The following is an 11,667-nucleotide window of genomic DNA, read 5'->3' as shown; positions in this document are numbered from 1 at the left end:
GGCTGAATCCCGCGGCGCATTGGAAGAATCAGAATGGTTTCTCTTCGGAGAAAACCGAAGACCTGTTTCCATTTATGTTTAGGATGAGATGAACATCACATCAGGGGGCTTCTTAGGCACACACAGATGTCAAAGCAAACACCTCCATACAATGAGGGTTCCATACCACTCGGCAAATCTGAACGCAAGCACTGACCAACATGAACGGTTAGAGCAGAAAGCTGAGACCAGAGCAGTACCCAGCAGACAGGTGTCTATGAGCTGGTGCCGGGCCATGCCTCTGGGGCCCAGTCAGTTGTGCTTTTTGTCCTTCAGGTAACTGAAGAGCATCTCCAGGCCCCCCTCCACCAGCTCCGGCAGAGGCTTGGATAACGGGTTATGGGAAATGTGGAGCCCTTTGTCCATGGGATTCCAAGCAATCCGCCCCAGTCTCCACAGCAGGTAGAGCTCGTCCGGGAGGGTCTGGATGTCATTGTTGTTCAAGTTCAGCAGCTCCAGGCTGGTGAGCAGGCAGAGCGACCGCGGGAAGGAGTGGATGTTGTTGCTCTCGGCGATGAAGATCTGCAGACTGGCCAGACACTGAATGCTCTCGGCGATGTTTTCCAGGCGATTAGAGCCCACGTGCAGGAAATCCAGCTCCTTCAGCGCAAACACGCAGACGGGGATGTGAGCGAAGTAGTTGTTGCTCAGGTTTAGCTTTCGCAGCCTGGAGAGGTCGGCGAAGCTGGCGGGAAGCTGGGAGAGGCAGTTGTGGGACAAGCTCAGGACCTCCAGGCTTCTGCAAGCGCTCAGCTCGGCGGGCAGCTCGGTCAGGCAGTTCATGTTCACGAACAGGACCTTGAGGCTCTTGAGGAGGCTGATTTCCCGGGGCAGGCTCCTCAGGCGGTTGCCGCAGAGATTCAAGACCACCAGCCGGCTCAGCTTCCCCACGTCGGCCGGGAGAGCCCTGAGCTGGTTGTGAGACAGATTGAGCTTCTGGACCTCAGACAAGCTCCACAGAAAGTCGGGGACGTCCGTCATGCCCTTGGTGACCAGGCTGAAGCTGACGTGGCGCATGCCCCGCTTCAGCAGAGCCCGGGGGTCCTTTCCCGAGAGCAGACTGTCGTCCCACGAGGAGAAGGGCTGCCTCCCGCGGAGCAGGACCATCCCCCTGGGGCCCTTGTCCCTGCAGCAAGCCCTTGACTGCTTGGCTCCCATCTTCCTTCCTTTCCACTCACTGGCCTCTGGAGAGGCTGGGAGGGGGTCCCCAGCTGCCGAAAGCTGAGCTGCTGCTGGCAGGAAGCTCACAGAGGGGTCTCAGCGGGGCCTTGCAGAGGCCTGAGCCGTCCCGCCGTGGTCCAGCCCCGAGGGTGGGGTTAGGTGGCCTCTCAGAACAGCCGGACTGTAATGATACGCTCGTCCCTGAGACTGCGGAACTGAACCGCTCGAGTCCCTCTGACTGCCACAAGGCAGCTGTCACTGTCATTCGGCCCCAGTTTTATTGGCCTGGTGTGTGTGCAAAGAGGTCATGGGGAGGCTGCACCTAACTTAGCCTTCTCAGCTTTTCTTGGATATTGGAGCTGAGCAGGTGATAAAGCAGCCCATCCCCAAAAAGCAGCAAAGTGGAGAAAGAAAGCCAACCGTGCCAGGGCCAAACTGTGTGCGTGGCCACGGGAACTCATCCAGACCCCTTCAGAGTGACCGTGAGCTTCATGAACGCTAGTGACAGAGCCCTGTTTCCGAAGCCGCGATGGTCAGATGATATGGCGCACATCTGTTTTCAAACTTTGATGAGTTGCACAGTTGTGAAAAAGTCATGGGAGGAGCCTGGACACCTGCAGTCCTCCCCCCGGGGTTAAGGTTTCTGCACGGCGCTTGTCACAGGTGACTCCATGAGGAGAGGATGAAGGGGCCAGATCCCGCCATGCTCATTTCAACCAGAGATGCTCTGCGGTCCTCCGCTTCACTCTGGGCTTCTGGATGGACTAAGACACGCTTTACGTGTTCAAGTGGCTGCCTTGGTAAGGTTAGCATGGGGTGCCCGTTGTCCTTGAAGAGCAGTGTGGATCACTTCCTTGCAATACATCAACCAATCAATCTCTCTCTCCCCTCTCCCTCCCTCCTTCAACACACTCTTTCTTGAATTAAAACGGTTCATTTATGCCTCTAAGTATGTAGGGTTAACTGTTGGCATCATGAGCTGAAAACCGTGTCCCCCCAGATTTCAAATGTTGAAATCCTAACCACCCCCCACCCCCTTGTACCTCAGATGTGACTGTATTTGGAGATAAGGCCATGTGAGGACACAAGAAAGAGACAGCCGTCTGTGAGCCAAGGACAAAGGCCTCAGAAGCGACCAATCCTGTTGACACCTTGATCTGAGCCTTGCAGCCTCCGGAAGGATGAGAAAATAAACATGTGTTATTTCAGCCTCTCAGTCTGTGGTGCTTAGCTACGGCAGCCCTGGCAAATGTTGGAGGAGGAGGTGGACACATTTGCATAGGTCGTGATTAAGGAGAGAAGGGATAGCAAGGGTGAGGACCCAGGTTCAGAAAAAGGGCTTGTGGTCTAGAGCGAAGGCTGGTTTGGTTTGGAAGCATGTGGCTTTTGCTGGCAGCCCTTGGCACAGCGGCTTATATCCTGGAGAGCGATGCCGGTCCTATAACCGTGTTCTCAGAGCTGTGACCACCAAGCCAGGAGTGGGAGCTGAGCCCCAGTTGCACACCCCCCCGGGAGATCTGCAGGTCCCTCCATACCCTGGACAGGGAGAGCAGTGGGAGGGGCAAAACCAGGTGAGGTTATTTCTCCCTCCACTTGGCATTGACCCAACAAGCCCCCTGGGATTCTTGAACAAAGGTGGATACTTTGGGCATTTTTAAAAATGGAGTTCTTGAGTATTCTAGTTATTACCTGGGGCGGGTTTGGGGTAGGGGGAAGTAATGGGCTAAATTTGTATCCTAAGTTTGGGAAGCATGTTATGCCTTATATGTGTAGATTTTATCTGACAACAGGGTTCTGCTGTTATAAAATTAAATATGCATCCTCTTTCCCTCTTTCCCTCCACGAGCATGAGAAATTATATTAGGGTTCCCGAAATATGGGAGCTAAGATGGTCCTGGCAAGAACTGACAGCTTTCTTCTTTGTGGTAATCCCCCTCTTTCCTCTTATTCTTTTCCAATAAATGCTTTTGAAATACTTATCAATAGCCAACGTTTATCACATGTTTATTCTGTGAAAGGCATGGCACTAGGGGGGCACGTGGCAGGTCCATTGATTAAGCATCTGCCTTAGACACATGATCCCTGGGTCCCAGGATGGAGTTCCGTATGGGGCTCCCTGCTCAGTGAGAAGTCAGCTTCTCCCTCTCCCTCTGCTGCTCCTCCTGCTTGGGCTCTCTCGCTTTCCCTTTCAAATAAATAAAATCTTTTTTTTTTTTTAAGGCACAACACTAGGTACTGTGCAGGATGGGCATTAAAATCATCTCAGTTTTACAGATAAGGAAGCGAGGATAGAGAGGCTACTTAGGCACAATCAAGTCACTTGCCCAAATTCAAGTATCTTGTCAATGTGATAATCAGAATTCAAACCCAGTTAGTTGGACTCCACAGCCCAAGCTAGAACCATAAGAAGACTCTGGGCTTAGCCCAGTAGTAAGACGGAATCAATATGGCCAGGATATGGACTTTTGTTTTCAAGTTGCTAGGACTGAAAGAAACAGGGATAAAGAAATGACTACATAATAACATGCATAGAAGTAACTACATAAATTGGCATTAACCCTTCTCAGTCTACCCCCCACCAGGACAAATAAGAAAAGCAAAGTTAAAATGTCATCCCAGAACACTTTGGCATAAGGAGTTTGATTCCTTCTAAAATAGCCCGGTTCTTCTCTAGCAAAGTTCTTATTTATCCAATGAATGAAGTACGTGAATAGCTGACTGTTTCTTCCAAGTTTTGAAATGTAGAGACTGCCCAGTGGGTTGTTGTGTCTGGATAGTGTCCTCATCTGCGAAATGGGCCGTGGCAGGGTGATCTCCCCACAGCTCCTTCTCACTAGGCCAGTGGGATTCTCACTGCAAAGCAGACCACCCTAGGGAAGTGAAAGATATTCAACCTTTTTTCTGGTGAAAGCATGCAAAATTCAGGGCAACTTTTTTTTTTTTTTTTTTTTTTTTTTTGCTTGCGTTACTATTGGTCTCTGGAGAATTAACAATAACGGGGAATGCTGTGTCTTTAGGATTTGCTATGCAGTTCGCTTATCAGACTTGGGCCGAAAGAGACTTCCCAAGGCTCTCTGAATGAAATTTGGTTTGGAATAAGTCTCAAAATAAAGCTTTGTTGAACAGATCTTTGAAATTCCAAATCATGGTAAATCGTGTGATTGTCTTTAACACCTAAAGAAGTTATGGAATAATTGAAATGTATTTAGTATACTCAATGTGTTTACTACGTTTTTGTGTATTCTAATTGATTCCTCTTCCAACAAATGAAAATCAACATTTATGATGTCTCTAGTTTTTAAAAAAATAAAATTAAAATGATGAGAGTATAAAACCGTAGGTTACGAAAGCGCCTACAGCTGCCCCTTGAATTCACACTAACGGTATATCTACTGAAAACAATTCTTCTTATTCTCACTGTGGCTTTCCAGCTTATGTCTACCTATCATGTCTCTTAATTTGGAAGAAACTACTGTGTACCTTTAAATAGTATGTTAAAACAACATTTTGCTAATTTAAAATTTTAAAAATAGAAACTATAGAAGAGTATAGAAAATCTGGTTAGCCTCTTGCACATGGAAAGGTAGTTCATTCTCTCACGAATATTTATATCCATGTATTTTCTTTTATCAAAAAAAGAAAAAAAAATTGTCTTAGTGCAGGTTTCCTCAGAAGCTGTGCTTGAGGCCAGAGCTGTGGGCTAATGTTTTATTGAGGAGTACAACTGGGCAAGTAAGTTAGGAGGGAGCCTGGGAAGTAGGACAGGGAGGGAGAGCAAAGTCAAGCTGTGCCCTCAGAGACATCAAACGCAGCCCATTGCTAAGTTTGCAGCCATCTGCCGAGAGGCTGTGTCTCAGAACAGCCTGTGGTTAAGCATCTGTAAAATACATGTAATGGGGAAACCCGACGTATGTAACCACAGCTACGTACATGGTTAATAACATTAAGTACATTAATAACACATGGTTATTAATGGTCTGTGACCCCCTGGATGGTGATGGTACATGGTACGCCCTCAGGGTCAATGGTCCCAACACCCACATGCACACCCATGCCTGCTGCCTGTTTACTGAACACACTGCGTGTTTTTTATTTTTATTATGCTCTTGTTCATGAACTTAACACTTTTTTTTCAAGGCCAGTCAAACCTGTGTTCAGGAAGCACCCCTCTTTCATCTTTCACTCACCTTTTACTTAGAGAGTATTGACTTAGTGTCAAGAGCTGTTTTAGACCCTGTTGAAATGATGTGAGAGGGTGAAGTTGCTAACTTCACTTTCAATATGAGACAGCTGAGCTTTGGTGGGGTTTGCTGATGATTGTTCGGGTCACAAAACCAGTTAGTGGCAGTGACCATCAACGCCTGGGTTGTCTAGACTAAATTCTGTTCTCTTCCTACCAAGTGGCTACCCTCCTTGCCGCTGCACGGTCTTTTAGTAAAGTAGTCTGTTACTATTCTGATTAGAACACATCCCAGCCTTCCAGCCCACAACCAGCTCAGCGGGAGGCAGACAGCCTGGCAGTCAATGTCAGGGGCCCTCATTGCTGTGGCTGACCACCTTGGGTTATAATCCTGACTTTATTACTGAAAGGTCGTGTCTGTATTTCCATGTCTCTATATGTGGGCAAACTACTTAGCTTGTCTGTATTACCATGTCTTCATATGCGAAGAGGAGACAATCACAGTACCTATAAGTTTGCTTTGGGAATTAAATGGCCATATACACATGAGACACAGAGGACACGGCTCCATGCCTGAGAACCACCAGAGCTTGGGGAAGATGGCCAATTCCACTGCTTCGTCCAGGGGTTCAAGTGCGAGGAACTTCACAGTGACAGGGCTAGCCTGGTCCCTTTCCTCTCCTAGAAACTTTCCTTGGCCCAAGTTTTCAGCTCAGTTTATCCCTTCCAGAGGAAAACAGAGTTTCCTAGAGAGCGAGAAGTTCAGGGGCAGATTCTCAGGCACATCCAAATTGAGCTGCTTTTCTTTCAAAGGTAAGCTTCTCTTGCAAAATCATTTATCCTCAGGTTTCTAGCTCCTTGTCTCCCCCAGAGCCATGGGACAATTCTGAAGCTGTAGTAGGCTCCCAATAAATGCTTGCTGAAATGATCAGACATCTGGGGCCTGATGGACCTTTGATGTGAGTGAGGAAAAAACAATGCAGGAGGCACTTGGCTGTCCTGCTTGTTTTTAGTTGCTTCTCTGTGACTATATACTGACCCGTGTCTGCCTAACGAGTCCCTGGGAGGACTTCCGCCACCCGCTGTGTGCACGGGCTGATCACAGAAACCCTAATGTCACCTCCATCACAGCACATGCTGAACAAAACTCTATCAGACAAGCTGGGCCTGTTTCATCTTGCAGAAGAGGCCGCTATACCTGCTCACAGAAGGTCCTGGTGCTCCTCTCCCGCGTGACACCCAGCATGAAGTGCGGAGGTCTGGCCTTTCTATGTCCCTGCCCATAAATGGGATCACTGTGCTTCCTTCTCCCAGGCCTGTGGTGAGGACCGACTGGAGTAACTGACGTGAGTAGCACAGCACCTGGTGCATTCTAGAGCCCACTGCAATCCGTGCTTGGCACTGTGGCCAGAATGTTCCAGAAGTCTACTCCTACCAACCAGCTGCTTACAGGCCCAGCAATGGCACACCTGGGCCCACAGATGCTTCCCACAGCCCATGGTCACACACTTGCCCTGTCATAGTCTCATGTCCTACGATCCACCCCCCGACACACACACCCTTGACTTCCCAGCAATACCGAGGTAGCGGCTGATGGGCCTGCATACCTTCTGAGGGTTCAGGATGAGGCTCCTTTGTTACGTGGGTCCCTTACTTCACGTGCCAGCACCACTCCTGCTTCCCACGAGACACAGTGTCACTCAAGGGAGCTTTCATGACAACCCTACTTGACTCCAAGGCTGCCTGGGGCATCCTTCCTCCCCTCCTAAAGCATCCTGGCCTTTTCCTTGCCACACATAGTGCTCACTGCCCCCCAGAGCAGTGGTTCTCAACTGGGGCAGTTTTGCCTTTGGGGGACACATGGAACGTCTGAGGCTAGGTTTGGCTGTCCGCCGTGGGGTTGGACAGGTGCCACCGGAATCTCGTGGGTAGAGGCTAGGGACGCTGCTAACATCCTACCGTGGAGACAACAGCCCCACCATGAAGTTATCTGGACCCACATCTCAACTGTACTGAGGCTTAGAGACCCGACCACACGGGAATCACCAGGTTCTATGCCAGTGTCCTCTCCCGGACTACAAATATATTCACTAGGGCTGGAGCTTAATCTTACTCCTTCTTGTTTGCTATCCTTGAGGGCAGGAGATCGGCCAGAGGAGGGCACCTATTCTGTGAATCCTGTCTGCTCCCCTGCTAAGACTTCTTCTTCATGAATTGAGCCCACTCTATTTTGAGAGGGTTACTGCCCCCTACTACTATGCGACCCACATGACCAGAAACATAAATACAACCTGCCTTGTTTATCAACCGGTCTCCGACTTCTATTGCTACAGAAGTGCACTGCTCAATTTACCCATTCAGAAACAGAGCCCACAGCAAGGCCACTTCGCTCCGGATTCTGAACGTCAACAGGTCCGGCCTGTCCGAGAAATCGAGTGTTGTGCAATTCTCAGAAAACACCGAGTCTACCCTTGCCGGCCAGGTATGTTTTATTAAATCCTCCCAACAAATTAATGCTGAATTTTTTTTTAAAGATTTTATTTATTTATTGGACAGAGAGAGATCACAAGTAGGCAGAGAGGCAGGCAGAGAGAGAGGAGGAAGCAGGCTCCCTGCCGAGCAGAGAGCCCGATGCGGGACTCGATCCCAGGACCCCGAGATCATGACCTGAGCTGAAGGCAGCGGCCTAACCCACTGAGCCACCCAGGCGCCCTAATGCTGAATTTTTAAAAAGGGCTGCTTGCAGAAAGAGACGTATTTTGTTATTGCATACTTTCTCCTCTCAGGAAATCCCTCCACTGGGCTAACGAACCCCAGTCGGCCCAGCTCAGTCTTCCCAGCGCCTCCCTGGCTCTCCACGGAGCTGAGTGACAGTGACGCTTCTATAGTCCTGCTCACTTGGTCCTGATCATCAAAGTACGCGTAAATGGCACTGAAGGAAAGAGGAAATAAAATGATGTTTTGATTAAAAGTCGAGGGAGTAATCAAACCAAATCAGCATTCTGCACGTGAAGTTTGTCACAGAAAGCAAGGTCATGGATGTAAGAGCAACGAGATTTCATATGATCGGCTTGGTCCAGAGTAGCAGAGCTCATTAAAGATCAAGTCTCCTTTTGAAAAGTTTCAAATTATTGAGGTATTTTAGGATAATAAATTTAAAAATGGCTAAAAAATAATAGAAGTGGAGAGACTACGTTCGGTGAACTTAGAGGACTAAGTTCAATTCGTTCAGTCCCAATCTGAGATGCGTGCTTCTCCAATAGGGAGTTTAAAATACGCATGGCTGTGTATTTAACTTACGCATTCCATAAATTAAAAGTTTAAAAGCTTGTTTAGGGGCGCCTAGGTGGCTCAGATGGTTAAGCATCTACCTTCAGCTCAGGTCATGATCTGAGTTCTGGGATCAAGCAGCCCTAATTTGGCTTTTCTGCTCAGTGGGGAGTCTGCTTCTCTCTCCCCACTCCTGCTCTCTCTCTTTCTCTCTCTCAAATAAATAAATAAGAATAAAATCTTGTTTAAAAAAATCTCCTCCATCAGGCGTGCCTGGGTGGCTCATTCGGATAAGAGCCTGCCTTTGGCTCAGGTCATGATCGCAGGGTCCTAGGATCAAGCCCCGCATCTGGCTCCCTGCTCATTGGTGAGTCTGCTTCTCCCTCTCCCTCTGCCCCTCCTCCCCACTCATGCTCTCATTCTCTCTCTTTCCTCAAATAAATAAATAAAATATTAAAAACATATATATTTCAAATAAATAAAATACTTAAATATATACATACATAAAAATTAAATATTTAAAAAATATATATATTTCTCCAATTACCTATTACTGTTTTCATTTCAGATTTTCACCCCCCTCCCTGTCAAAGTGATAGGGTAGAGTATAAAGGGGCGGAAGCCATGCATTTGAGCGAGTCCACAACCACTTTCAAATCCTTGGTTACAAGTTGGGCTTTGCAGTCAGAAAGCTGAGGGTCAATTCCTAGCTTTGCCATTTTTTAGCGGTGTGACGTAGGCTGATTACTTAGGCTCTCAAAACCTCAGTTTAATAATAATGTGACTTGGCTGTGAGGACTAAATGCAATGAAGCTGGTAAACTTCTTAGCTGGGGTCCTGGCCTAGAGTGCAGTAGTTGGTAAGTATTAGGGATGACAAGAATTGTTTCTCTTCTACTGGTTTTGTGACTTTAGACAAAGCTGCAGCCTCACCGAGTTGTCCTGAGGATTAGAAATGGAATGTGCACAGCAGTGGCCCAGGGTTGGAGCTCTGTTAGGTGACAGTCATCACCATCATCATGGACACCGTTGTCTTGTAGTCACCCAACTTCTAAGTGATTGCATGGAAGCTGAAAGAAAGAGGGTTATGATAAGACGCCTATATGCCTAGAAAATCTACATAAATTATTGCAAGTGCATAAAAATTATATATGCACATGGGCAAAAATTGAAATAAAGCAGGAAAAAATAGATTGGTTGTGATGTTAGGCATGTAGATGAAGGTTTTACCTTTTGCTCTGATGTCTACACATGTTATAACTATAATAATAGTGCTTTAAAAACATTTATTATATAAAAGCACAATAATATGCCTATATACCTATCTGCCACTTTCAACAATTAATAATGCCTTTTTAAATCATGAAGGAAGGGCGCCTGGGTGGCTCAGTGGGTTAAGCCGCTGCCTTCGGCTCAGGTCATGATCTCAGGGTCCTGGGATCGAGTCCCGCATCGGGCTCTCTGCTCGGCAGGGAGCCTGCTTCCCCCTCTCTCTCTGCCTGCCTCTCTGCCTACTTGTGATCTCTCTCTGTCAAATAAATAAATAACATCTTTAAAAAAAAAATAAAAAATAAAAAATAAAAAATAAAAAAAAAAATAAAAATAAATCATGAAGGAAAATTCAAGTCAATATTGTCAATTGTAACGACTTTCATAAATAAGGGAGACAATACAATTGTTCTGGAATAAGCAGATGAAGGATACGGAACAGAAAGTGAAAGGGTCTGGCTCAAGTGAAGACTTCACTCCAGTTGGCCCAAAGTAACCAGGATCAAGCTCAAGTGTGTTCATGCCACATCATCTCCTGCATTCATTTGATAAGCATTAATGAAGCACTTGCTGTCTACCAAGCCAGAAGAATGCAAAGAAGAAAAGAAGAATGCAAAGAAGAAAAAGGCACTGGGGAAACAGAAAATGAAGCCGACTCCACTGAGTTCCTACTGAATTCTTGCTCTCCATCTAACTCGGTACTTTGATGCATGGTTACAAGGGCTGCAATGAATCTGTCTAAGGTGCCATAGGAAGAGACAGAGGGAGGATAAAGCTGTGTGAGGGATGGGGAAGGTGCAGGAGGGTTCGGGGAAGGCAGGAGCCTGGGTTGGCCATGTGCGGGCGGCGCTGAGCTAGGAGCAGGAGCAGAAAGTGCGGGCACATTGCAGTGGAGGCTCAGAAACAAACAAACAGGTGAGAGGAGCAGGGGCAGACAGGACAGAGAAGGGAGGGAGAGGACTAGCACAGAAAAGAAATGGGAAGTACCCCCTGCAGTGTCGCTTTTCTCAGAATAATTCATCTTTAAAGAGTTATTTGACTTCAGAGTTAAAGACCTATCTCTGTATAATGATTATTCTGCTCATTGTAAGTTCGAAGAGAGTTTCATTGTTCCGGTGTCTTACTTGTAAAGGAAAATACATGGCTTTGGCCATAGGTCCCCAGGGGTCTAACAAGCATGCATTTGGATATTCGCAAGATTTAATGATCTAATATTGTAATAGATTTTAAGTATCTCTTAAAATAATTAAAAGGAATAGAAAGAAGTCTCATTTTTATTTTTTAAATTTATTTTATTTAAAGTCAATTAGCCAACATGTTTCATTAGTTTCAGAGGTTGAATTCAGTTATTCTTTAGTTGCTCATCACGTCCCGTGCCCTCCTTAAATGCCCATCACCCAGTGACCCCATCTCTCCACCCCCTCCCTTCCAGCAACCCTTAGTTTGTTTCCTAAAGTTAAGAATCTCTCATGGTTTTTCTCCCTCTCTGATTTCTTCCTATCCAGTTTTCCCTCCTTTCCCCTATGATCCTCTGTGTTGTTTCTTATATTCCACATGTGAGTGAAACCACATGATAATTGTCTTTTTCTGATTGACTTACTTTGCTTGGCAGAATACCTCCAGTTCCATCCACATGGATACAAATGGTAAGATTTCATCCTTTTGATGGCTGAGTGATATTCCATTGTATGTATTTATGGCATCTTCTTTATCCATTCATCTGTTGATGCACATGACTCTACCGTTTGG

At 46.8% G+C, this 11,667-nt stretch overlaps 1 protein-coding gene across 1 annotated transcript; it reads right to left on the bottom strand.

Moving 5' to 3' along the window:
- Nucleotides 1-291: 291 nt before the first annotated feature.
- On the bottom strand, nucleotides 292-1,197 carry LRRC30 (leucine rich repeat containing 30). The gene has a single exon (XM_044241014.1). The coding sequence runs from the start codon at nucleotides 1,195-1,197 to the stop codon at nucleotides 292-294; it is 906 nt and encodes a 301-aa protein (XP_044096949.1).
- Nucleotides 1,198-11,667: the final 10,470 nt, after the last annotated feature.

This window comes from Neovison vison, chromosome 3 (genome assembly GCF_020171115.1).
Source record: "Neovison vison isolate M4711 chromosome 3, ASM_NN_V1, whole genome shotgun sequence".
Taxonomy (NCBI): domain Eukaryota; kingdom Metazoa; phylum Chordata; class Mammalia; order Carnivora; family Mustelidae; genus Neogale; species Neogale vison.
Note: the sequence above shows the minus strand (reverse complement) of the source record. Positions and strands in the feature narration are given on the sequence as shown.